The sequence below is a fragment of the Hippopotamus amphibius genome, chromosome 5 (assembly GCF_030028045.1).
Source record: "Hippopotamus amphibius kiboko isolate mHipAmp2 chromosome 5, mHipAmp2.hap2, whole genome shotgun sequence".
In the NCBI taxonomy this organism is placed as follows: domain Eukaryota; kingdom Metazoa; phylum Chordata; class Mammalia; order Artiodactyla; family Hippopotamidae; genus Hippopotamus; species Hippopotamus amphibius.
In genome coordinates, this window is record NC_080190.1 from 42,211,633 (window position 1) to 42,239,257 (window position 27,625).

The 27,625-nt window shown below is 39.1% G+C and overlaps 1 protein-coding gene across 2 annotated transcripts in view; it reads left to right on the forward strand.

The window, feature by feature from the left end:
* Window positions 1–27,625, forward strand: part of PRKG1 (protein kinase cGMP-dependent 1) — a 1,182,497-nt gene that overhangs the window by 931,548 nt on the left and 223,324 nt on the right. For both annotated transcript variants that reach the window (XM_057734520.1, XM_057734518.1), the window contains exon 6: window positions 24,593–24,670. In XM_057734520.1, coding sequence (XP_057590503.1) covers window positions 24,593–24,670 — 78 coding nt within the window. The remainder of the gene's footprint in view (window positions 1–24,592; window positions 24,671–27,625) is intronic.

Below are 27,625 nucleotides of genomic sequence, written 5' to 3' on the forward strand. Positions count from 1 at the left end.
CTGGGGATGGGTCATTTTGTACAAGATTCAGATACCTTAGAGTTTAACTGAAATCACATAAGGATAGACTTAGTAATTCAGTAATAGCAGAGATTGGGTTGGTATGTTTATTGAAAAACCCATCAAGTTAATTTGGATGATACTCATTGTAATGTGATGGATCGATTATGCACGCTTACTTTTGCTACTTCTTGAAATCCCATTAAATGAACAGAAGACCTATGCATATAAAGGGAAAAAGACTAAAGAGTGGAAAAGAAGACTAAAGTAACAAAACTTTGGAAGCTCAAAAAGATTAAAAACTGGTAATGGAAGAGTAAAATGCTCACGTGAAGACAAACCTATCATACCCCCCAACAAAGGCACAGCATTGGAAGAAAAAGTGTTCCATGAGGAGTGGCTGAGGATAAAAATGGAATGTTTATCTAACAGCCTGAATAAGAGGCAGATAGACTCTGTCAACCTCATATGTTATCAGAAATGAGAAGTTCAAAAGAAGAGGCAAAAGATGAAATCAGAAACACATTTACCTGATATAGAACGAAAAGGCAGAAACTGAAAAATGGAGGAAAAATAGGCAACAAAATCAGTGACTCCATCTAGAATCTCAAATAATCCGAGCAAAAAGAGGCTTAGAAGGAGAACACAAAGAAAATGGAGGGAAGAACTTTACCAAAGACATTTCAGGAATATTTCTCAGATATGAACAATGTATGTTTCTAGATTTAAGAGGTCCCATGTCTAATAAATAAATTGAAATTTTAATTAAAAACATATCCACAAAGAAAACTCCAGACTATTATTGGTTAACACCAAATAATTAAGAAAAAAATAATACCAATTGTACACAAAATTTTCCAGAAAATGGAAAAAATGGGAATTTCTGAGCTTACTCCATGAGACCATTATTAACCTTGCATACAAACCCCCAAAAAGACATCATAGGAAGAAATGAAAAACTACTGGCCAATAGCCCTCATGAATATCGATGCAAACACAGTTAAAATTTTAGCAAATTGGATCCAACAATACATATAAAGGACAACATATCATGACCAATCGGGGTTTATCCCAATTGAGCCAAGAAGATTGACTTAATTAACATCTAAAAATAATGCATTTAACTGACTATATTAGTACCATAAAAACAAAAAATCTGTGTTATTTCCTCACTAGACTCAGTAAAGCATGAAGAAATATAGTATCCATTAAAGAAAAGAACTCTCAGAAAACTTAGAGAATTTTCTCAACCTGATTAACATCTACAAAACTTGAAGCTAATACCATACTTAATGGTGAATACTTTCCTTCTAAGATGGGGAACAAGACCAGAATGTCCTCTCTCACCACTTTTGTTAAACATTGTAATAGAGATTCTAGCTTATGCAATAGGCAACAAGAATAAATAAAAAAATATGTCAATTGAAAAGAATAAAGTTGTGTTTATTCATAGATGATATCATCTATGTAGAAAATCCTGAGGAATCAACAAAATAGCCGCTAGAATTAATAAAGTCAGAGATCGAGTTTAGCCAGAAACAAAGTCAATACACAAATATCAATTTTATTTCTGCACACTAGCAACAGTCAGGTATTAAAATTTTAAAACAATGCCATTTACAGTAGGGTGAAAAATATGAAATATTTAAGGATAAATTTGACAGAAGTGTAAGAACTATACACTGAAAACTACAAAATATTTTTGAGAAAATTTTTCAAAGAGCTAAATAGAGAGATGTACTATTTTTATGTGTCAGATGACCCAGTACTGCTGGAATGCCAATTCTTTCCAAACTGATCTAAAGATTCAATGACATGCCAATGAAAATTTCAGCTAGATATTTTGTAGAAATTGAGAAGCTGATTCTAAAATTTATATGAAAATTTAGAACACCTAGAATAGCCAAAACAACTTTGAAAAAAGGACAAATTTGAGGACTTGGACTACCTGATTTCACAACTCACCATAATTAAGGCAATGCAGTACTGGATTTAAGGATAGGTATATAAGATCAATATAATAGAATTGAGAGGTAAGAAAGAGAAATAGACTCACATATATATTGGTAAATGGTTTTGACAAAGGTACGAAGTCAATTCAGTGAGGAAAGGATTATCTTTCCAATAAATGGTACTGAAACAACTGGATAGTCACATGCACTAAATGAACTCTGAATTGTACCACACGTTGTATACAAAATTAAGCTTAAATGCTTCACACACCTAAATATGGGTGATAAATGAGAGCACGAAAAGATGCTCAACACCATTAGTCATTAGGGAAATGCAAGTTTAAACCACAGTGTAAATTATCACTGTAAACCCACTAGAATGGCTAAGATTGAAAAGATGAGTTGTAATCAAGTATTGGTGAAGATGTGGAGTTACAGAACTCTTCACTGCTGATGGGAAGGCAAAATGGTGCAACCACTTTGGGAAACAGTTGGGTGGTTTCCTAAGAAGTTAACCTTGTAACCACCACACTGCCTAGGCACTTTAACCTAAGTTGTTCACCTAGTAGAAACCAAAGCATATGTCACACAGAGACTTGAATGTGAATTTCATTGCAGCTTTATTTGTGATAGCCAAAATAGAAACAAGCCAAATAGCCATTGACAGGTTAATGGATAAACAAATTGTATTATATCTATACAATGTAATACTACTCAGTAATGAATAGGAACAAACTATACCATGGATGAATCTCTAGCACATTCTGCTGAGTGAGATAAGAGAAGCAAAAAAAAAAGTACATATTCTTTGATTCTAGTCATACAAAATACTAGAAAATACAAAGTGACTTCCTCATCTTTATTATGGTAATAGTATCATGGATGTATATGTTTATAAAAGTCATCAAGGTTTACACTTAAATATTTTCAGTTTTTTGTATGTCAATTATGCCTCAATAAAGCTGCAAAAATAAGGGCAAACAAAAGTGTTCTTGAGTATTTAATGTGAAACAAGACCTACGCCAACATATCACGTCAAGAAATTTCAGAACCTAGCAAAGAGAGGATTCTGAAATCTTCCACAGATAGAAAGCAGGTCACAGGGTCACAAAGGACCAGGAATAAAGGCCTCAGAAGCTGAGAAACATTGAGGCAAAGCATTCAGAATTCTGAAGGACAGCATTGTTGCGTCCAGCATCTATCATCAAGTCAGAGAGTGGAAGAAAGACATTTTCAAAAATGAAAATCACTTAAAACTTTATCTACTATTCACTCCTCACTGGAAGATACCAGAGTATGTATGCCACCAAAAAAAAGTGAGAGATCCTTTATTGGATGAAAAGAGCTGAAATTCTATGATAATGCTAGAATGAGACTCTAGTATGCCAACTGTGCAACTTACTAGAAAGGGACTAAACTGTCCAGTGGAATGGAGGACTCCAGGAAGGATATCATCGAGGACAAAATTGAAATTAAGGGACTATGTAATGTGTATGAACATACTGAGTGGACATTTACCCTGTGCGCAAAGAATCTGTGGGTGAATTTGTGATAGGAACACAGACATCTAAGAAAAAGAAAAAAGAGAAAAAGGATTAATTTCAGGGAAAACAAAATTGTACAAAGCATATGATATAGCTCATCTGAAAATAATACTTATATGGTCATAAACTTATAAAAACTGAAGATTAATCCAAAATGTTTTCAGGGGATGGGAGGAAGAAAAGGGGGTATGTGTATTTATGTGGGAGCAGAGCATAATAAGAAGTCCATAAATAATGTATAAAAATATATTACAGAATAAACAGCAGAAAAAAGTTAATAATTATTACTGTCAGGATGCAAGAATTTGGGGTCAAAAGAAGTGGGTTTTTTCCTTATCAGGCTTTTGTACTTCTTTTTAAACTATGAAAAAGTAGTTTTGATTTATTAAAATATATTAAGGGATAGTGTGTAAGGGATAGTGTCCCAAAGGAAAAAGCAGTATGAAGTAGGTGGTAAGATTTAATCATTGGACCACGTTAGATTAAATAAAACAAAACCAGTATTTCTTTCGTAACTCATTACCAAAGGCACGAAGGTAACAAACAAAATTACACTTTCCACACTCTTCTGTCCACTTGGTATAGAAAGAAGTGAAGTACTTATTCAGGCTACAGTATGGATGCAACATGCTAAGTGAAAGAATCAAGCACAAAAGGCCACATGTTATATGATTCTGTGTGTGTGAAATGTACAAGCAAATCGGTAGAGTCAGAAAGTATGTTATTGGTTGCCAAAGGCTGGGAGAAGGCAGAATGGGGAATGAACGCCGATGGGAGTGGAGTTTCTTGTGGTGGTGGTGAAAACGTTCTTGAGTGAGATAGTGGGGATGGTTGCTCAACTCTGCATTTACTAAAAACCACTGAATTGTACACTTTAAGTGTGTGAATTTTATGGTATGTTAATTATATTTCAACTAAGAAATGTTTTGAGACTGTTCAGGTCAGGTTAGGTGAGTAAGAGGAGGCATTTAACCTATAATTCACAGGAACTGCACTTGGAGAAGAAACCTATAATTCCATCCATAGAAAATGCACTGTGTGGCCTGCACTTTTCCAGTTGTCTGTCTGTGTGCCTCTAGATCACCTAGATAATCATCAAGTGTACTATTCTGGGTGCCCACCTGATGGATGGTGGTGACTCTGACCTTAAGGATCCAGTTTAAGGGTTTCACAAAACTCAATTCAGAGCGATGCTCTGTGTGTAATATGTATTGGGGGGGAAAGGGGGAAACAAGTATGTGTTTTTGTTTTCAGTGAATTCGCACAAGTTTTGTACAGCAAAAGTCTTGCATCTGAGTAAGTGAACACATGACTAGTAGATGCTGCTGCTGCCCCTGAAACTTTCAGGATAAGGCTTGGGTCTGTATTTTTATAAACACCATATTTTATTTCTCATACACAACCAAGGATGAGAACAACTCTTCTAAACCATCCAGAAAATTAAAATTGCATCTCTTTTCCACCTTACCTTGTCCAAATAGGTAGATACAAACAGTTGAGGGAATGGGATGAGGAGAAGGCAGTAAATCAGTCAGTCCTTGCACTGCAAGTCTATGATGGTAACTTCCTGCTTTGCAAAATGTGGCCCTTAAGCTAGTTTATTAAACTAATTTGACATAAAGCAACACCAAAAAATGATTTCACTGACTTGGAACTGTTCTAAGCCAAAACTGTTACATCTTCACACTTCATTACCAAAAAGGTAGCCATGTTTTGACTCTTCTTTTCGAGGGTTGCTGTTCCTAGCATGGCAGTGGGAGATTGTTCACAGAGCACCCAGGTCACACAGACTATGGTGAAGTTTTCATGTTCTTATTACTTAAGAGTCCTGTAAGAGTTTTACTTTTCTACCTTTCAGATGTGCATGCTTCCTGTTTGTACATCTTATTATGCTCACCATACATGTTTTGACAACAGAACCCTACAAGCCTGAGTGCTTTTAACTTCCCACCAGCTTTATGTGTGTCTCTCATGTATTATGTGCGAAATTAAACCAATCAGTTACCTTTCCATAAGTCTCTTTTCCTTGGCCGTCCTCCTCTGGAGAGAGGCCATTTTTGAAAAACATTTATTATCACCTCCACTCAGTGCACTTCCTTAAGCATAACTATCTAGAAGGCAAGGAGAAGGTTGTATCTCATTGTTCTGTATAACTTGTGCCCAAGGTTTACTTCGTGCTACTTATAACCCTGTGCCTGTGTTAAATAGACCCCAGGTGTATTGTTCCAAAGTTTAGTTTATTTTTGCCCTAAGGTATGTTTGCTTTTGCAAAGCTTAAGTGCCTGCTTAGAATTGGTTTTAATATTTTAAACACCAGTGACACCGTTTCTTTTAACTACACCTAAACCCGTGTCCTTACCCATGATTCTAGAATATTAGTGCAATATAACCTTCCTATGCTTGGTAAGGGCTTCTTAGAAATGAGTAATAGTATTAAAATATGACATAAACATTTGAAACAATGTCCAGATTTAATCTTAGTTGTTTTAAAGATCTCTATACAGATTAAAATTTGGAGGTTAAAAAATAAATAGTACTACACACAGGACCCTTGCTATTTGCAAGGGCCATGACTTGAAACCTTCATGAATCCTACAAATTGTGAATGCCATTAAGAATAGAACACTTAAGAAGCTTGTTTAAACAGTGTGGTCCTGTGATCCAAGGTGGTGTTTCTTGTTTTCCATTGGACCACTAACATGCACACCAGAAATTGATATCCTTGCATATTATGTCCTGTTCTCCACAGTGAAGTCAGAAAGCTTGGTGCATCAGTATCCTCAAGAGCCATTCCATGCTTTGTCACTAGCATACTACACCTCTATTTTTTTACCTTGCATTTAAATGTTTGCAAATGGATCGCCTTCCAATATAATCTGGTTTCATCTTGTTTGACCTCTTGTTTAGACTGATATCCCTCCTTTCCACCACCATCACAATAAACACGCAAAAAAAAAGTACTATTAGAAATGGAATAGCTTCTAAAGCCCCCCCCAGAGAAGGCTTCTCAGAGCAAGCAACAGTTGAGCCTTCAAAAACACGCCTATTACCTGTGTCAAAATAGACAAAGTAAAGTAAAATCCAAGAATATCACAGTCCATATGCTTTACTGGAAAGAAAGTTCTTTGTATGAGTCTTGTGTCTGAACCTGGTACTCTAGTGTCGGGGTGCTTAGCCATGGCTGAACACTGGAATCACTTGGAGAACTTTAATGACTACTCATTAGAGCCCTGGGGGATCTAATTTAATAAGTTTGGGAGAAGCATAGGTATCAGGGCTCCTAAAACCTCCCTGGTGATGTTAATGGGCAGCTAAAGTTAGAAGCTGTATGGCTCGCTCAGTTGTGGTTTTCCATCCCATAGGTAATTAGAAACAGGATATCTGACTTCCTTCTAGACACATGGGCAGCATTTATATCCTCAGGCATCTTTCCTGAAGAAATTATTCCAGATTCCTACTCTTCCTGCTGTATTCGCTCATCATCTGCTGAATCACATTCAGTTTTGCGGAGTTCATGTGGTCATTCAAAAAATACTAGAGAAGCTGCGTATGTCTGGATCCAAGTCTTTCTAACTGAACTCTTATCCTTACCCCATGTTGTTCCTTAGTTTAAATTCCACCAGTGGCTTCTATCACCCATGGAATAAAGTCAAAGTTAGCATATCTTTGAAGGCCACCTTTGTACCTCTTAAGTCTTGGGTTCTACCTCTTGCTGCCTGAACTAGGGCTCCAGTACTACTGAGAAGTTAGTCATTCTCTGCAAACCCTGCTATTTTATGCTTCTGAGCATTTGCCCGTCCTCTCTTCTATCCCACCAGCTACCTTTTCATCTGGCAAGTTCTTATTCATACATCAAGGCACAGATCAGCCACTAACTTTTCTGAGAGTCATTTTCTGACCCCCATGCCACCAAGCATTTCATGCTGTAAATACCTCTAGCAAAGCACTTGTGTGTTATTTTGAAATGGTATGATTTCACTTCTGCCGCCTTCTGGACTGCATACTCTTAAAAGGGATGTCTTACTCATCTGTGTATGCCCATCTCCTAGTATGGTATCTAATCCATTCATTTGATTGTTTATTGAAATGGAACTGATTTGGAGTTTGGCATATTAAGATGCTGCCAGTGATATGACATTTAAGGTTGAAAGAAGTCAAATCTAATAGTTTGGCAGCAAAAAAAGAAACGAGAGACGTAATAAAGGTCACTCATTGGGTGGGCTGGTGACCATGTAGAACCATTTGGCCTGCATGCCTCAGTTCCCACACAGGATGGGACCATGCTACAGATCAGGATGGGAACCAGTGGGAATAATGATGAATCCGGGTGAGTCAGCAAAGGTTAAATATGCCCCATAGATGTTGTTTAAAAAGGAAAATAAATATTAAAGTGGAAATGCATTTTAACCAAATCTGTTAAGGAAAGGAATTACATGGAAATTTTGTTTATGGGGCCGGATAATCAGATACAACAGATACAAAGCTATTGCCTGTGAATTTCTTCTCCAAAAACACAGGTTTGGAAATTAAACTAGTTCTCATTTTTGGATGCTCATAAACTCCGAAGTACCTGTAAGAAACACCTGTGTTTCATCTCAAGCTTTCAGGGAATAAAATAGTTCATGTAGGTGCTGAGCACTGTGGCTGCTACAGAATGACTTTGCAAATGTTAGAAATGGTTAAACAATTATTTGTAGTTCTGATCCTTCATCTGGAAAATGGACATAAAAATGAGGTTTTTACTAACTATCCAAAGGGCTCCTTGTAATGATCGAAGTCAATATACATAAAAGTCCTTTGTAAATTATAAAGTATATGTTAGTAATACTCATTTGTTAATGGTTTCGCAAAACTGAATGACAGAGAACACTCTGTCAAGGATATTTGTGTTTTACACATAGTGCAAAACAAGCAGTACTTTAGTGCAAACTCAGTTTAACAAATACTTGTTGAGCCCCTTCTTGTAAGCGTTTGTGCTGGCTGCGGTTGAAGAAGGAAGCTTAAAAAAATGTGGGTTCTATTCTCATTTGGGGATAAAATAGATATATAAATACTGAACAGGAACAAAAGGTAGAAAGTTAGAGGGTGCAGCTGTAAGACAAAAGTGTGCCGTGGTAGAGCAGGCCTTTCTATTTTGAGAATCAAGGGAAGGTTTATTAGAGAGGAGTATTTTGTAAGTAGAGATGGTACTGAAAGAGCATTCCAGGCTGAAGGGCAATAGCAGATGCAAAGCATACAAGTGAAAGATATCTGGGAGACAGCTAAGGCCTTGGGATGGCTGGAGTGTAGCCAGACAGAGGAGGTATTTAAGCCAGTGCCAGATCCCAGAGGGCCTGAAATGCCACAGCAAGGAGCTTAAATGTTATGCCATTGAGAAGGTTGAGCTAGTTAAGTTTTTGAGCCCAAGCATGGTGGGATTACAGCAGTGTTTTAGGAGTCAATTTCTAATGATAGAATTGAGTACACTACCATAAAATTCAAGACTTCAGATTCTCCGTTTGTGTTTGAGTAGTCTTCCTGGGATTACTACTACCAACGTGTTCTTTTTTTTCTTCTTTCTTTTCCAGATTAAGGAAAATTGAGTCTCCGTAAAATTAGTAGGAAGTCAGACTGTGAGCATAGGTTTTCTAAAGCAAACTTGGATTCAAATTCTGCCTCTAAAGTTTACTTGCTGGGTGATCTTGATAAAATTATTCAACCTGTCCAGGTTTCCATTTTTGTTCTAGGAAAATGGAAATTATAAGGCCTCAGTGAGTCATTGTTCTAATTGAGATATCCTTAGCACATTGTCTAGCATGTAGTGAGCCCTAAATTAATAGTAGCTATTATCTTTTATGATGTGAGTTAACATTGGAGTTTAAAAGTAAGTTTTTATAGTTATAAAATATTAAATCATATTGTGGCCTGGAGAATTAGCAGAATTTCAGCTGATCATTTCTTTTAAAAACAATCCCTTTTTCTCCTTTGCGGGAACTAGGAAAATAAACATGCTGGAAGGCATCCTCAACCACTTTGGTCCCACTTAAATGCAAATAAGTTAACCACCAGGGCTTTCACAGCAACCAAATTCTGTAAATATATGCTCATAACACTGACTCATTGGACATACTTCCATAAAGTAGGCAAAAGCCCTTTGGGTGTTAGGATTACAAAGGTCCTGATTCTTCTTTTTAGTAGTAATGTCTGCAGAGATACCATGATGTATCCCATAGGTGCAGGGACCTGAAGTTAGGAGTGGGGAGGTGAGTCCTTATCAAGATTACGGCTGGTTGCCAGCGTAGCATTGCCTTGTTGAATTTTACCATACATAGGATCTGGGCTTGATCCTGGCAGTAAAAGAAACCACATCTTATGTTTGTATCCAGCATACTTTTAGTTGGAGTCACCTGAAATTAATATATAGACCCAAATGACAGCCTAGTACTTTCTGGTGTGTGTGGGTCTCATCCAGATGTTACTGTAGTGTACACATCTTGGATCCAGGCTCCCTCCCTCCTGATTTCAAGGCACCTGGGAAGCAGACACTTTAATGAGAAGTTTGCATGTTCATTTAAAACCAAAGAAAGTGGTTCATCTAAATGCGTAATTCATTTAGGTGGCTGAGGCTGATAAAAGATACTGGTTGACAGCAGCACCTCTCTCTATGGAGACCAAAAAGTCCATCACCCTCAGACCTGTGATCTCCAACTTGCCTGCACATGTCACATATTTTCTTTCTGTGTTCTATCACTAAGCACGCTCCTCCTAATGGCATTTTTTCCTGAGCTGTGTTCATTTCACTTTTTTGGCTAGGTAGCGGAGGAAAACTTTTCTTCAACCCACTTAGGGTCACTCGCTGGGTCTGAAAATTAAACCGACAAAGACAGATTAACAGGAGAAAAACATACTAATTTATTTAATATACACTATATGTTTTACTTGACACAGAAGTCTTTCTAAGGAAATGAGGACCCAAAGGAACAGTTAGACCTGAGTATTTTTATGCTAGGTTTGATGGAGAGTGGAGGACTGTGAGAGTTGAAGGAGTGTGAGGTAAGTGGCAGTAAAGTGGAGGAAACTTGGCAAGGCTTGTTTGTTAGGATTCTCCTCCCGTCCCTTTGGCTTCAAAGATAAGGATACTCCTTTAGGTATAGGGAAGGTACCTCTCATGTAAGGGTTTTATAACCTGTTTCACGGGAGAAGGTCAGGGGAAAAGTAAGAGTAACTTTCCTGCTTCTGCAGTTTTCCCAAACGCCTTCAGTTTAAAGTATTCAATGTGCCAAGTTGCCACGTTGTGGGGTAGCATGTGTTGAACCGCCTCACCTACTTAGCTGGATATTTCCAGCCAGGGAATCTGTCCTAGGAACCCAGGATCTCTGTCCTATGAGACAATCTACCTTCCAGTCCTGTGCAGATTTAGTTACTGTATTTTCTTGATTCTGTCACTAAAACTGCTGTTACCAATAGTGATGTTCATTCTGAATTCAGAAACCTTAAAATATGTGTGAAGCAGGGGCTGATGGGAGACATGAAGGTGAAAGAGTGTTTTGAAGGCTTCTATTCGGGGGGTTTGCACAAGTTGTTAACACATTGAAACACTACTGCATCAGTTAGTAAAAAGCTTTCGCGAGGAGCCCTGTGACTGCTGCTCCAGCTCATTCCTGGACCCCTAAACCTCCCCATGATCCAGGAGCCTCTTCAGGATCCTGCTGCAGCCTGTGTCCATTCTGATTGGCTTGTGCCTTTCAATTAGTAGTTATCAAATAATTTTATTGATCACTTTAGGTAGTATTTGCAGTAAACACACTAATCTTATGTTCTGAGAGAAGCTTTTCTTCCTTTGTCTCACAGTTCTCGAGAAGCACTTCATTCTCACCCCAGTGTACTGTCTCCAAGTGGTTATATGGAATACTGTGGAATGAAAAAGGGGGCAGGATCAAAAATGATGCTATAACCTCACCTCTGAACAAGACCATCCTCAAACCAGTCTAGACAGAAACAATATCCTCAAGGCGAGAACAGCGTCCTCCCATGCACAAGGAGCCCTTTCCTCTCTCGTGTAATCTAAATCCTCTTTGCTTCATCTTCTTTCAGATCCTCAATGACTCAAGATGCCCTTAAAACTAGAGTCTTCTCAAAGAGAAGTATGAAATGTTTAAAAGCCTAAAGAAGTAAAATGTTGAGTGAATTGCACATACTTTTGACTCACTCCACTCTTTTGTTATAGGGTTCATGAGAAAATGATTAATCTTTATTTTTCCTTTTTGAGTACTTCAGCTGAAACTTCAAAACATTGTTTATACTTCAGATGGTGACTCTGAGACACTAAATTGTATGCATCTCCGTGACACATTTCATAATCTGTCAGGGCAAACAATTTCCAAGTTCTGCTGAAGCTAATTGCCTTTATAGATCAAATTGTTAAAGTTGAGTTATAGCTTAATTATGTGGAATGGGAATGCCTGCTTGTCTACTCTCTAAACAGTTTTATTCTGCTGTGCGTGAATAGATATGAAATGAACTATTCTTTGTAGAGCTTTTTTGGCATTTTGTGTGCATGCCTGGGTATAATTCTTCCTCATGTTATATGAATATGTTTGCATCAGAAATCTCTGAATGTAAAAGCAGAGGTTTAAAATCCACTTGGAATGATGTCACTGAAGATCTCAGTTAAACATCAAACCAAACCCAAGCATTTATGGAATCTCAGCCCAGGTTTTCCCCTCCTTTGTCTGATATTTGGAGTGAGGATTCATTTAGTCCAGACAGCTACTGCTGGGTCAACAGCTGTCTTTGAATCATAAACTCTGAAGGTATTCAGGAGGCTTAAAGGATAATGATGTGATCTGGCCACCAAAGGCACAAAGACCTCAAGAATGTCTGAGATTCAGAGAAGGAAACAAGGATTCAGTATTAGTTGAACAAAAGCTTATGACAGTTTTATATGTTAGTTTGGAAAACTGGGTACTTGGATGTACAAAGAGGTAAATGAAAATGGTTGCATTTTGTCAAACTGTAGGAACGGTGGGGTGGAGGATTGAGAGAAGGCTAGAGGGCCAGATGAGAAAACTAAGGGGTAGACTGAGTCAAAGCGCCATTTACTAAATGTGAATTATACATCCTTTTAAAGAAGAGCCAGCACTCTCAACTTAAACACAACTTTTCAAAAGTGAAATAATTCAAAAATGAAAAAAATCCAATATGAGTGTTTTTATTAAGGAAAATAAAATTCCTAGAGGTGAGTTCATATAGAAGTAGGGATACCTCCCTGTGCTGAAGATGTTATGACTTGTGTAAAGAAAGACGAATACTTTATCAAAGTAGTGTTTGTGTAGTAAGGAATACACTTTACATTGGGGCCTAGTATACACGTGAGTGTTCATACACATACACATATAAAACTTCTGTAAATTATACTTATCCTTACTATGTGTAATGCATTTGATATTTTATATCCTATTTCATTTTAAAAAAAGCTGCTTATAATCCACTAAAGAGATTTCATGATATTTTTAATGGGTTGCATTGAGCAAAGGACACAGCAGATGGAATTATGCCTGTCCTTGGTGCCTTGGACCCCTTGAGGATGCAAATGCCAGTAATTCCTGTTTATCATGGTGACAATCCCATTAGTTCCTTTAAGAAGCTATATCTAGGCCCACTGCAGTGAATGTTAATTCTGATTCTCATCCAGCCTATTGGCTTGATATATTCTGCTATGTCATAAATTAATTTTCTAAGATAAGCTTACACAGTCCCAGGACTTCTTGCCCTAGGGATTTTACGCTAATCTTTTTTTCATCAGTGTGGAAGCTAGTAAGAATTAGCCCCAGTACTTAGTTAAGGCAAGGCTGATTTGCAAGACAGGATGTCCTCAAGATCTCACAATTGCATAGCTGGTCCCACAGTATCTATCCTATCCAGTGGGGTCAGGGTGACTTATACAGCAATCCCTGGGTTTCAAGTACAAGTGGGTACTTCAGCAGAGGCAAGGGCCTGATAGCACCCCTACAGCTTAGGTGCCTAGTAGCTAGAAGGCAGCATCGTACCAGAAAGGCAAAGTTCAAGGTGGAGGGGTTTAATAAGCAGTGTGACAGGCAAGTGAGGCTGTCTGTCAGGCAGTGTGCCAGGGGACAGCTGCTGTGTAGACAGATCCTCAGCAGTGCAGGTGGCACAGACTCATAATTATGGCTCCAACTATTTGTTTCTTAAATAGCTTTGGTGGGCTAGTCAGGTTTGGTGCCTTGAGGACCAATGATAGGCAAGCTCTCTATGCAGAAGTCTTAGATCTCTATGTTTGATGAAAAAAGAAAACATATTTTCTGTCTATATTTGGGTTTTACTAAGATGTCTAGGTTCTCTGGGGTCTCTGCGACTCTGGCACTCTCACCCTCAGTGGAATGATGGCCCTTGGGGTTGGGATGAGGACTCTGATTATGGTGATCTTGGTATCATCCTTCCTTCCCACAGGCACTTGACTGGACTAACATGATGGGGTTGTCCTGGTGAAATGTCTAAGCAGGCAAAGTGTGTGCTTGTGTTTGCTAAGCCTCCAGTTTTGACTCTTCAGGATGTATTTCTGTAGTCCTTCTAGTCCACAGAGCTTAAATTAGGGGTATCTCTGAAGTAGAATATGAAATCAGGTAGGGAATGAAGTTTACTGTTGTGATTTTTTGTGATAGAAGACAGAATGATAACGCATGAAAATTCAGGTTGTTCAGGGAGTTTGAATGTCACTGGATTAATGGTATTAGAGTTGGAAAATGACCCAATAGAAATAAATGCACTTCAACCCTGTGAGTTGTAAGGTTGAGTCACTCTGACCCTAGTTAGTTTGAGAAGCCTTGGAGTAAAGTTGTTGTCTAGCCCAAGAAATAGGGAGAAGTTCTGGATGTAAATTAAGAGAGTCTTGAATAGAAGGTGAGGTATGGCATTGGAATAGAAAAAAATATATATAGTAGAGAAATGTGTACCCCAGATGTCCAGTTGGTTGGGCCAGGATGGTGGTGATATAAGGAAAGGAAGTAGTTAGAAAAAATGTTCCATGCTTTGATTTCTTCTTTTGGTGTTCTGGTTAATTTGTGACTGGTGGTGTCAGGAAAAAATAGTTTTCTTTTAGAGGATAGGAAGGAGGGTACATCAAAATTATAGCCTTAATGAGATTAGATATTATCTAAGAAAACACTTCATAACAAGTCCGCTTGACAGTTATTGTTCCATGAGAGAGAAATGGCCCATCTGAGACAACGTACATGCTCTAAAAATATTGTTGTCAGTTGTTAGTAGAGCACTGGTTCTGTGATGAAATCATGGTTATCATAGATTGAGAAAAGGAAAGCAAAAAATCTCTGGTTTACAGGTGTGATCATTGGCTCCACAATAGATTTTTACCTAGGACCCCCAGATTCCAAACACCAGAATTCAAGAATGACTATGTGGAAAATATTATGTTGTTATAATGAGTAGCTGTCATCTTTCTCGGCAGCCCTATATAATCTAAGTCCAGACTTAACCAACGTGCAGAATTTTACTAAATAGAGTGGATTCCTGGGCCAAGAAATATCTTTTTTGTTGCCTAGCTGACTAGCATGGTTTATGACTGTTCAACCTGTTTGATCCTGTTCTTTATTAAGGGGTCTTATCTTTGTAATAAATCTGGGGTATTAGGGAGAGGTAAGAATTTCCTTTGAGAATGTTACTGATTTGGGCTCCAGAAAGACAGTTACCAGTATTTTTTAGAATGTTGTTCTTCTTGATGTCATACTCTTCTTCTAAGATATAACTCTCTTCTGAAAAACTGAGGTGGAAATCATGACCCAAGACCATATTGCCCTTAGCTCACTAATTTTCCAATTGTTCCCTATTTCAAATATTTATTAGATACTCAGGCATACAAGGTGATTCACACTTATTGCAGCTATTTTTATAACCAATAGCAATTAACATAGTGGTTTATATTATATATGCCTCAATCATTAGGACAGTGTCAATTAATGAATACTTCATGCCACAATAAAGACATAAGGATAACTCCAACCTTAAACTTATGTGTAAAGGGAAATAATGATATAATTTCTGACTGAAATAATTTAGGTGAGAATTTACTTCAGGATAATTCTATGTTAGTTTATATTAACTGAGCTTCAGTTGCAGATTATGTTAGAGTTGGGGGCTGAAAATAAAACAGCTGTTAAAATACAGGTATGTTTGATATCAGTAACTATGAGTCTGATCTGAAAAGTGGAAATGACTCATACATATTCACCAGGGAGCAACTTCCAAGGCCCCAAAGTGCCACATCCAGTGTTGTACGAAGCCTTCTGTCAGATGTCAGCAAGCATGTGCAGAATTTTCAGGAGTCTAAGTGGACATTTACATATTAATGTTGAATTCTTAGAATCCAGACATACATGTTAATAATAAAATTTATATCCATTTTTCTTCTAGTGGCAAAGAGAAGACTAGCTTTTTCTATCTCACAAGTTTTGGAAATATTATTCCAAGTTATTACCTTTGGGGAATACATTGCTTTCTATTTAGACATACTGTCAATTTTCCTTCTATATCCATTCCTCTAATCTGTGATTTATAAGCCAGCTTTCCCATTCAAAATGAAGGGGTTTGGACCAAATCTATCCTTTATCTAGGTTTTACATTGAATGCCTGTTATGTACTAGGCATTGTTCTCAGGGAAACAATGGATGTAATGTAAAGTTTTGTAAATCCTCTGAGCAGCAGGTGACAGGGGAGGGGGTTACAGTAAACAAACAAGAAGGATACTTTCAAATCATGAAGGTTGTGATAGAAGGCTTTCTCACCGGAGGCTCCATTGTGCTGTGGTTTGCAGCTATGTTTGTCATCAAGCAGTCATTGAAGTGTCCAGTGGCATTTTGGCAGCAGCACAATCACACAGCTTTAGAGAGCTTTCTAAAATTTAAAAAAAAATGTAAAACAAGGACATAACATAGGATAGAAAGTGAATGAGGGTAGAGGGCACATTGCAAGAGTGGCGAGGAAAGGCCTTGTTGAGGCCTAGCTGATAAGAATAAGATAATGACAAAGACCTTGAGGAGGAAGAGTGTTCTAGGTGGAGGGTCTACTGAGTGCACAGTTCTGAGGATGGACCCAATCTGGAAGCACAAGGCACAGAGAGAAAGCCCGCATTTCTGAAACAGAATGAATGAGGGTGAGTAGGAGGAGATAAGGATAGAGAGGTAGAGGCCAGAATACAGAGAAGTTTATAGACCACAGTACATTGCTAATGATTTTAATTGCAGCAGGGAGCCATTGGAAGTTTTCAGCAGTGAAGTGATTTCACTTGATTTGCTGTTTGAAAGGTCACTTTGATTGTCAAGAGAAGAATCGCTGAAATGGTGTGGAATAGGATGAATGGGCAAGAGCCAAAGCAGGGAGGCCAGATTGGAGGACTTTATAAAATCCAAGATAGAATTTTGGCTTGGACCGGGGAGTTAACAGTTGAGATACTGAAAGACAAACTGGGCTTGGCCCAGGTAGTAGAGGTGGAGGCCTTTCTGATGGATTTGGCCATGGGCAGCACTGGGAAGATGGAGATTAAGGACGACTGCTTCATTCATGAAATTAATATTTTTAAGTCCATATTCTGTTCCAAGCTCTATGTTAAATTTTGAGGATATTATAATGAACAAAACCAATCACAGTCCTTGCCTTCAATAGAACTTGTACTCTGGTGGAAAACATCATTAAAATACCATACAAATAGATAAATAACTACAAGCTCAGAAAAATGGCAATGAAAGAGACCTAATTTAGCCAGTGTGTGTGTGTGGGGGGGGGGGGTGTAGTGGAGAAGGGTATGCCAGGTAAGGGGTGGCTAGGATTTGAAAAAGAGGTAGACTGTAACTAGGCAAGAAGCAGTGGGGGTGCAGCAATGGGAGGGCTTAGTCCTGATGGTAGGAAGGGAGCGTGACTTGAGAAATGGACCTATGAGGGCCAGCAGGGCTGGAGGGCAAAGTGGGGGAGAGGGAGAAGAGGTTGAAAAGGGTGGCACTGAACAGACTGTAGATGGTTTTGCAGGCCATGTTAAGGAATTTGGCTTTTATCCTAATAGCTATGGAAACCCATAAAAGACCCTGCCTAAATACTAAGATTTCATCCCTTTCTAAACTCTTTGTTTTTCTGTGCTTTAATACAAAATAAGAAAATGGCAGAACTGCAAAGTGACCTTCAAAAAACAGTGAAATTGCTGGCATTTGATTAACATAATGAGAGAGACTCTCAAAGAAGCAGCGTGCACGATCATCTTCCCCTCAGGTGCCCCTGAACAATTCAGAACAGCACAGTCATTCGAGTCCTGGTATTATGACACCATTCATGTTATCTTTCCCAAACGTGGACTACCTTTGGCCATTGGTCTATAGGTTCTTCTCTGGACCCCTGAGTGTCATGAGCTTATGCACCATGGAAATATGTACAGTGCACGCTTGTATAGGTAAACTAAAATAATTGATATGGCAGTTGTAGCTGTAGTATTACAAAACCAAATCAGATGATATTAAAAGATGATTAGATAACTTCCATGAATTAAATAACAAGATTATGGAGATTCCTGCCCAACTTTCTGCTCTCTGGGAGAAAGGAATTAGAATCATGAGCAAGCCAGCTGTCTGGATCATGAGTGGAGCCTGCTGCCACCTTGCGGGCCCTGGACCCTCACGAGAAGCTAATACAGGGAGACAGAGCTGTAAGGCGAGGAGGGAAACTAGCCTCTGGTGCTATGATTTAGCCCCTGAAAACAGTCATTTCAGACACCACTAACTTTGGACTATGCTGTTCTGTGGCTCAGTACCTTCTCATTTACCAGATGGGGTTGGATTTTCTGTCACTTAAAACTAGGAAGTTGTGGGGAGTCTATTTGTGTGTCACGGAAGGTGACTTGGATGCATTCTTCTTTGCAGCATGATAGAGACCGGTTATTGCCTGCACTGAAGTGCCCAGCCACAGACAGGGAGATGGATGGGGGTGGGGCGTGGCCTAGCCTTTCCGCCATCTCCACAACAGGTTGTTGGGGAGTGTGAAAGGAGAAGCTCCCGCTCCACTTCTTCTTTGGGGTGTGACCTTGAGACAGTTATTTGGGCTGTGTTTGCTTTAGCTTTGCTGTGGGAGCTCCTTCTATGGCTACTGTGACGCTTCCGTGAGATAAGGGCTGTGAGTCCAGGGATGAAGAAGAAGGCATGTTTTGCTGCAGCTGTTGGTAGGCTCTGAACTCCAGCAGAGCTTCTGGGAGAAGGTGGGGGCCAAGTACTGGGGCACATTCCCCAAGGAGTCTGTTGGGATTATCTATTACTGCATAAAAAACCACCCCAAAACCTGGTGGCATAAAATAAGAACCATTTTATTATGTTCACAAATTCTGTGGGTCAGAAAATCAGACACAATAGGGAGAGCTTATTTCCTCTCCATGACATTCAGGACTTCAGATGGGGACACGCAGATGCTGAGGGTGGCCGAAGCTGAGAGCTTCTCCACTCACATGCCTCTCTCCTGACTGCACTGACTAAGGTGACTCAGGCTAGACTTGACTGGTACTGTCAATCAGATTGTCTGTCCATGGCCCTGCCATGTGGATTCTCAGGGCACGGTGCTGGGTTCCAGAGGGAGCCTCCTGGGAACTCGGTGAACACTGCATGGCCTTTTGAGATACAACTTTGGAAGTCATGCAGCATCTTAACATGTAGGCTATTGTTACAAGGCCACCCTGTAACCATACCATCACAAGACCAGTAAGGCCACCCAAGGTTCACAGGGAGGGCAATTAGACTCCACTCTTTTTTTTTTTAAATAAAGTTTTCTTCTCTTATTTACTCTTTTTTTAAAATTTTCATTTTTATTTATTTATTTAGGCTGCGTTTGGTCTTCATTGGTGCGCACAGGCTTTCTCTAGTTAGGGCAAGCAGGGGCTACTCTTCATCGCAGTGCATGGGCTTCTCACTGCAGTGCCTTCTCTTGTTGCAGAGCACGAGCTCTAGGCATGTGGTCTTCAGTAGTTGTGGCACGCAGGCTCAGTAGTTGTGTCACACGGGCTTAGTTGCTCCATGGCATGTGAGATATTCCTGAAGCAGGGATCGAACCTGTGTCCCCTGCATTGGGAGGTGAATTCTTAACCACTGCACCACCGGGGAAGTCCCCTAGGCTCCACTCTTAGTGGGAGAATTGCAAAGTCAACATGCAGGAGAGCTGGTGGAATATGAGATATTTTGTGGCCATCTTTGGGAAATACAACCTGTAAGAGAATCACAGCATCTCAAAGCTGAAAGGGTGCCTAAAATTGGCCCTCAGGCATCCTTAGACAGTAACGTCAATCTCCTTTGCAATGTTCTGGCCCATGCTCAGCTAACCTTGGAGCGTGCTTGGTACATGGTGCCTCCTGCCCACTGGGGCAGCCCTTTCCACTTTGGAGCTGCTTGGACCTGTACACATTTGCTTCTTTTGTTGAGGTGCCATCTGTAACCCTTGGTTTTCTCCTGTAATTCTCATACACTCTCTGTACTGTCAACAGGGGTGGGTGCCTCCCTGTCCTTAACCACAGGTCAGTGGAGACAGTTCCATGGACTCTGAGTCCTCTCTAATCACAGCCTAGAATCTCAGCTTCGCTAGCCCTTCCTCTGCATTCCACCCTCATCTCAGCCCTGATCCTTCAGAGACTGTGCAGGTTTGTCCATGAGGTAAGTACCCTCGTGGGTGCCTCCCCAGTCTCTCCTTTCTATTTTCCCACTGCCAGAGCTTTGATTTCATTTAAATGGTTTCTTTTCAGCCCTAATGGGTGACCTTAATTAATGAGAACATTTGGAATAATTCTATTCATCTTGCCAGACATTCATTTAAGAACAGGCATGGAACTCAGAGGAGACATAAGAGGATGACTGCTAAGAATTTCTGGGATTTTTTTTCCCTAGAAGGAATGGTAAGATGAGAAATTCACCATTTTTGCTTCTGACCCAGTTGTAATGACTGGAGCAGTGGCAGTCATCTTGGGACTGTAAGGACCCATCCAGTGAGGATGGCTGAAAGAAAGTAGTTGAGTCTTTGGAGGATTTGTTGTGCCAACAAATTGACCAGCCCTGAAATTGCTCCATTTCCAGACACTTTTTTACATGAGAGATTAAATATCCTTATAATTTAACCCATTTGTTCAATAAGTGTTTAGTGAATAGGCATTCTTACAGCTGCAAGGGGCACAGCAGGGAACAACATAAAAATCCCTCATGGAGCTGATGTTGTAGTGGAGGAGGCAGTTGATAAATGATTAAATGAATGATATGTTAAACATGGGCCTGCGACGTTTCACTCTTCCTGGCTCTTCTCTCTGCCTAGAAGCTGACCTGAGTGGGAGGGCCTCCATGTCTCATGACTTTCAGCTGAGTTCAGCCAAAGGGAGCCCCAGCAGGAAGCCCAGAGGGTGGAGAAGAGAGGAGTGAGGGTATTTCTCTCTCAGCTCCCTCCAAACCAGGCAGGGGTTTGGCAGTAGACGTTCCTTATCAGAAGCCACAGCTCCAGCTCCTGTTGAGCTTATATCTCACGTGGCTCCAGCTCTCAGCATGGCCCAGTAATCCTGCTCCCTGACCCTTTACCTCCAGCATGCCTTGATCTCCTAATCCTGCCCATCATTCATCCTTTGATCACCTCCCTCTCCCAAGGGTGCAAGTCTCTTCTGCCAGAACCCTGACAGATGTTGGTGGTAAGTGCTACACAGAAAATTAATTCAAGGAGAGTCACAAGTACAGAGGAGAAGAACAGATTTAAAAGGCAGGCTGGGATAGGTTTCAATGAGAAAGTGACATTTGAGTAAAAATAGGAAGGAGTCATAGGTATCTGGTGTGTAGACACATTGTGGGCAGAGGGAGGAGCCTGTGCAAAGGCCCTGAGGTATGCCTGGGCCTGGGTGTTCAAGGAACATCAAGGGAAGTGGTGTGAACAGAATAGACATAGAGAGGGAGACGGATGGGAGGTGAGGCCTATGGAGCAAAAGGACAGAAGCTGTTAGTGTGTTGTAGTCACTCTAGGACACTGTACATGTATAGAGGGGCCCCTGCAGGGGTGTGAGCAGAGAAGGAACAGGCACTGATTGTGTGTTAACAGAATCATCTGGCTGCTATGTGGGGAAGGGACCAAAGGGACCAGGCAGGAACAGAGATCCCAGCTAGGAGGTGACTGCATGGACTGGGCAAGAAAAGATGGCAGCCATAGCAGCAGATGTGAGCCCTCACTGAGTTCTGTGCCTTTTCTGAAGAGAGAGGAGCCAGACTGCCAACAGAGCAGTTGTGAGCCTGTGAGACAGAAGAGTGAAAGATGACTCCAACGTGTTTGGCCCAAGCGCATGGAAAGATGGAGTTGGTGTTGGTAATACTGGGAAGGCTTGGGAGAAGCAGGACTAGAAAAAGGGTGCCAGGAGCTCAATTCTATACACTTGGAGGTTGAGGTGTGTGCCAGACTGTGTTTTGGTACCCCCCAGTGCACCACATCTTCTGGGGTTCACACATTTGTGCATTCCCTTCCCCTTGTGCCTGGATTGGCTGGGGGAACCTGCTTGAACCCATTGAATGCAGCAAAGTGATGGGGGCCTGTTCCTGGCCTGGGTCTTGGGAAACGCTGGTGCTTCTGCTTTTGTGCCCTTGGAAGCCAGCTGCCATGTAAGAAGTTGGCCCACTCTCAGACTACCATGCCATGGAGAAGACTGGGTAGCCACACAGAAAGGCTCACTGGGGGAAAACAGATTGACAGTCCCAGCTGCGACCCTAGCCAGTGCCGGCACCAAATGCTCACAAGCATAAGGCATCACACCTTGCAGTTATCCCAGCCAACACCATGGGAAGCCAAAGAATTATCTAGTTAACAGATAGTATCAAGAAAAATAATAAATTGCTCTTTCAGGTCTGGAAAAAAAAAAAGATTTGGTGGATTCATTCTCAATGGGACTAAAATATTACTATTATCACTAATACAATCTAGGCTAGAGAATGTGGCTTAGGAGTGAGAGACAAATAGGCTTCCCAGACTGGACCCTCTGTTTGGGCACGCTCACTTGTCCTGTCACAGACGCCCAGACGGGGGCAGGCTTCACAAGCAGCGGGGAGGATTTCTTCTCCTGGAGAAGCAGCGGAGAATTCTAGCCCTCTGTCGGGTGCTCCCTCCCATCAGGAAGTGATGAGAGTCTGAGATGAGCATGTAGATTACTTCCAAATTTATCAGTTGGATAAATTACACCATCTCCTCTGGTGCGGAGTGAGGAAAAGGGCAGAAAGAGGTCCTGAGTTTTACTAATTGAGCTCCTTTCACAAAAAAAAAGTTGACAAGTGGGAAAGATGTTCCACTCTTCCCCCTCCTCTATGGCTATAGATTATAGCTCTTCCCTTGTCAGTTTTATCTACTACCTGTGCTTGCCAATACAGTAGCTACTAGCCATGTGTATTTTTAAATGTAAATTAATTACATTTAAAAATTCAGTTTCTCAGTCACACTGGCCACATTTCAACTGCTCGGTTGCCACATGTGGCTAGTGGCTACAATATTGGGCAGTGCAGCTGTACAACATCACCACTATCAAGGAAGTCTCTATGGGACAGTGCTAACATGAGATTTTTGTCTTACTCATCTTTGTGTCATCAGTGCCTATAACCAGGCCTGACTCAGAAATGTTTCTTGAATGAATACATGAAAATAGACTGTTGTGATATTGTTTTTCAAAGCTGCATGTCATAAAGATCTGTTGCTTTCTAAGCAACAAGATATGAAAATGGAACACAGATATTTTGTTAAATAAAATGTCAGTTAAAGAATATGCATTGTGATCTTATTTTTATTTAGAAATAATTATTTGTATGCACATAGATACATATATTTAAAAGCACAGGAAAAAATCTTGAATGATACACACCAGACAATATACTATCTAATGATTGAGATTGGGGGAAAGAAACAAGGAGGAATTTCCTTACTTAAAAAACTTATTATGAAAATGTTACCTTAAAGTAAAAAAAAAAAAAAAAAAGAAACGATAAGGTAGTATGTTAATTTTCTTGATATGTAAAGAAACTCAATGGCTATTCAGAATATCAAATACTAACGAAAGGTGATTTTAAGAGTGAGTAAAGTATTAAGAAACAGCACTGAGGTATAAGGACAGATCACAGCCATTGGCCTGGTGAGTATTGCATGCAAACCATGAAATCTGTTTACTAAGAAGTGTACAAAGTAATGTTTTCTTTTCCAAAATATGGTTCCGTTGCTTAGCTGCAGAGAAAGATAGGGACAGATGGCACAGTTTTCGTTTTGCTATTATACCTCCTGACCCAGCAATATATTTGCTCCCACCTCTCCTTAGAGAAATTACTTTTGTACATTGCAGGAGAATCTTCACCCTGGGAATGGACCTAGTAACTGTACCCGAATCAGAATACTGACATACTGACTGTGATAATCCTCCTGCAGCCTTACTTTGCTCCTTGTTTGGTGGTTTACAAGCTCACAGATGATGGACCAGAATTCACAACATAAAATAAAGACATTCTGTTTGACAGGGCCAAATCTAAATTGCTGAAACAGGACATTAAAGCCTGAAGCAGTGCCTTAAAAAGGAAGTAGTGCCATCTAACCCACACCAAAAGTCAACCTGATTTCAAAATGAAGATCTTTAAGAATGCTAGATGCCATAGTACTTTCTCTGGAGGGGAAAAAAAAAGGCTATCATTACAAGAATACTAAAACCAAATGAGAATGACAAAATAATACAGAAATACATGTTTAATTATCAGTTCTGCTGTTTTATTTCATGCTCAGATGATGGGAGAAAAGAATATTTTCATCAGACTATTAAAATGAATGAATTTAAAGCTATGAATATAATCACCCAGAAAAATGGCACTAACAAAATAGTTTCTAAAATGAACAGGATAGAAATGATTTCTTTGTAATTATTGTGTTCATTGACTATTATTCATTCCTAACTAATGATGGGTTCTAAGCTTGGGTAAAACTCCATGGGGATGATTCCATCCCTCAGGAGCTAATATTTGAAGAGGTTGCGCTGTTTAGTAAATTACTTTTTAATGTATTTTTTCTGTTACCGTTTCTGTTTTTTAGACCCACTATGAAAATGGGGAATATATCATCAGGCAAGGTGCAAGAGGGGACACCTTCTTTATCATCAGCAAAGGAAAGGTAAGCTCTGGTAGCACGAGGAGGAATGCACAAGGGGAGCCTGGGGTTCCTCAGCGACCCCTGGAGGAGCTCATGTGCAGGGTCTTGAGCTGTATGAGTTTTTTTTTCTTTTCTGAAACTGATAAAGAAATATTTGAGAATGGATCTCCTGAAAATGGGGAAAGAGAAAGAAAAAGTATAACTTTGAAGACCAGCGAATAGCCTGTGTTCTATAGTATAATAATGATGCTAGATGCCACTGATATGTCTGCATAAATAGAAAATTTTCCATAATTAAGATTATATAATTAAAAAAGAAAAAACTAAGGTTACGTAAAAAAAAATCTTAAACAGAAAAGAAAAAAATCCATCCAGTCAGGAGCACTAATATTGTAATAATTAAACATCTGGACTTTCAGATCAGATGGCCCAGGTTTGAATCCAGCTCTGAAACCTACTAGTTTTGGTATTCCTTAGGCAAGTTATTTAACACTCTGAGGGCAATAATGAAGTAAATATATTCATGTTTCATTGTATCTTCATAAAGAAATGTTGAATGGATACTAAGAAATTATTAGAAGTGGTGAAGTATAGGGGAAGGGATAAATGTAGGGTATAGGGTAGACAAGAGACATAAATAAAACATCATAATTTATTCCTAATGTATTTAAATTTTTTAAATATTATAAATAATAATTTTTAAAAACCTGAATACAAAATTGAGTGAATTAGAAAATGGTGACATGTAGATTAATACTTTAATATTATATTGCTAAAAAATACCTTAAATTCCTTTCAATAGTAAAATCCTAATAATTTTTGCATTTGTGTCATTGTACTATGTGCGATGTGATTTGAACTTATTTTGCTTTATCGTAAGTGATCCTTAAAAAGAAGTTGTAAGTACTAAGTAAAGTAAAAGACTGGGAAGGAAATGCAGGTAGAATAGGATTTATATGGAAGTTTTCCCTTTTATTATTATCACTTTAAAAAATAAGTAAATTTATTTCTTCTAAGTTAACAAACATAACTGACTAGTACCTTATGGTTCGTGTAAAATAGGAAAGAGAGATTAACAGAGCCACAGTGAACAAGATGTGTTGAAAGATTATAGATCTTGTTGGATCACATTTTAGAGAATTCTCTTTGGACTAACTGTGAATTTTAAATGTGCATATGTCAATGTTTACACCAGTGGCATATCACACTAAAGGGAAGAAAACAATATTTATACTTTTATCATACCTGTTCTTTTGACTGATATCAGAAAGCCTGAGACAGAAATAAAAGTCAGGGACTGGCTTCCTAAAAAGCATCATGAAATGACATCTGACCACAGTTATGGGCAAAACTATATTTTGTATTTTCCAACGTTAGAGAATCAGAAATTTTAAGATTTTGAGGTTTATATATAAATTGTTAGAGCTTACCATTTACTGCTTTATTCTTAGTATTGACTGAAGAATCAGGGAAAATTGAAAATTCTCATAGACATAAATTATTTGATTGGTCACAGGGGGGCTTTTTGCCCTGGCAATCCTGGATTTTTTTTTTTATTGTTAATTCTTTGTTCTCATGGAGTGATATGTTTATCTGTTAAGATGTGTTTCTGACAGGCCTTTGTGACTACCATATTACTGCAAAGCCCAGCACTGCCTAAAAGACATTGTGGTTTGTAACCAGTTTCAGCTGAAGACAGGTGCATTCGCGGTGCTATTTTATGAGTTTTGTGTATGTATACATAGAAATAGCATGGAAATTATACTGCAGGAACTGATTCCCTTGGCAAATCTCAGAGCACTGCAGGGATTCTGGGAGAGAAGTAGGAAGAACATATTGGACTTTTTTTGACACATCCAAGATTTTTTTTTTAAACCAGGCATAGATTTTTCCTAACCTTGTTTTTCAGGTCATACAACTTAGCGGCCAGGATTCTTAATTATATTAATTATATAATAATATATGATTGATTAGTATGTTAAATGTGTGAATTCTAATATTAATGTATTGGAGTTACCATATTAAGTTTTAAGAAGCAGAAGGTGAACACACTTAAGTCTCAATAGGAAGAAAAGAAAATGAGAAGAGAGTGAGAGTGGGTTCAAGTAAGCAGGCAAAGAAGTTGTAGAATTGAAATTTTCTAAAACTACATGTGTTGTTTTAGGTGTACAGATGTCAACTTGTTTTCATATACATTTAAGAATTTATAAAGGATAACTCTGATGAGGATATTTTCTTTGTTATCACCAACCTGGCTTTTCCTTAGAAAATGTGAGACACAGACATACAAGAGGGGCTGTACTACTATAAATGGATTTCCCCTTAAGTTCGTTTATTTAAGAGTAAACCAGTTTTTATTTTTCCATGAAGCACATTCACCCAAAGAGAAAAGCATTATAAAATAAACTTGAAAACATTTGTTTTTCCCCCATTAAACTTATACAAACTGATTTTTCTAAAACTTGAGGCAGAAAGCAGCAGTGATGTGTAGAGTACCTGGTGCTGCCTCAGGTAGAAGCTGAGTTAGTTCTTCGTACTTTAATCAGTCCACTCCAATTGCCTGGAAGCATGACCTGTTCCCCCCAACAGTGAACCATAAAGCACCCAAGCATTCATAATTGAGCATGAAAAATATCTCTGATAAAACTTGATGCATGTGTCCCTGTAGTTGTGTTGCATCAGAAAAAAATCTCTCCGTAAATAAGTTGAACCAAAATTGGACAGGATTGGCCAACAACATTTCAGAGTTTCAGTAATAATTCAAAAGCATTTTGATTTTGATTCTATTTAATTTATCTTGTATGCTACCATTAGAAAAGAGTATTTCAAAAATTCTTGTTCATTAAATATCACTTAAAACCACATGGCTTTGCTTAGAATTAATAAGGCTTAAGTATGTTGGTTAAACAAATGAGCCTAACACAATGTTCAGTGTTGTTTAATATGGAAAGTATTCTCTTATGGAAATTTTGTTTG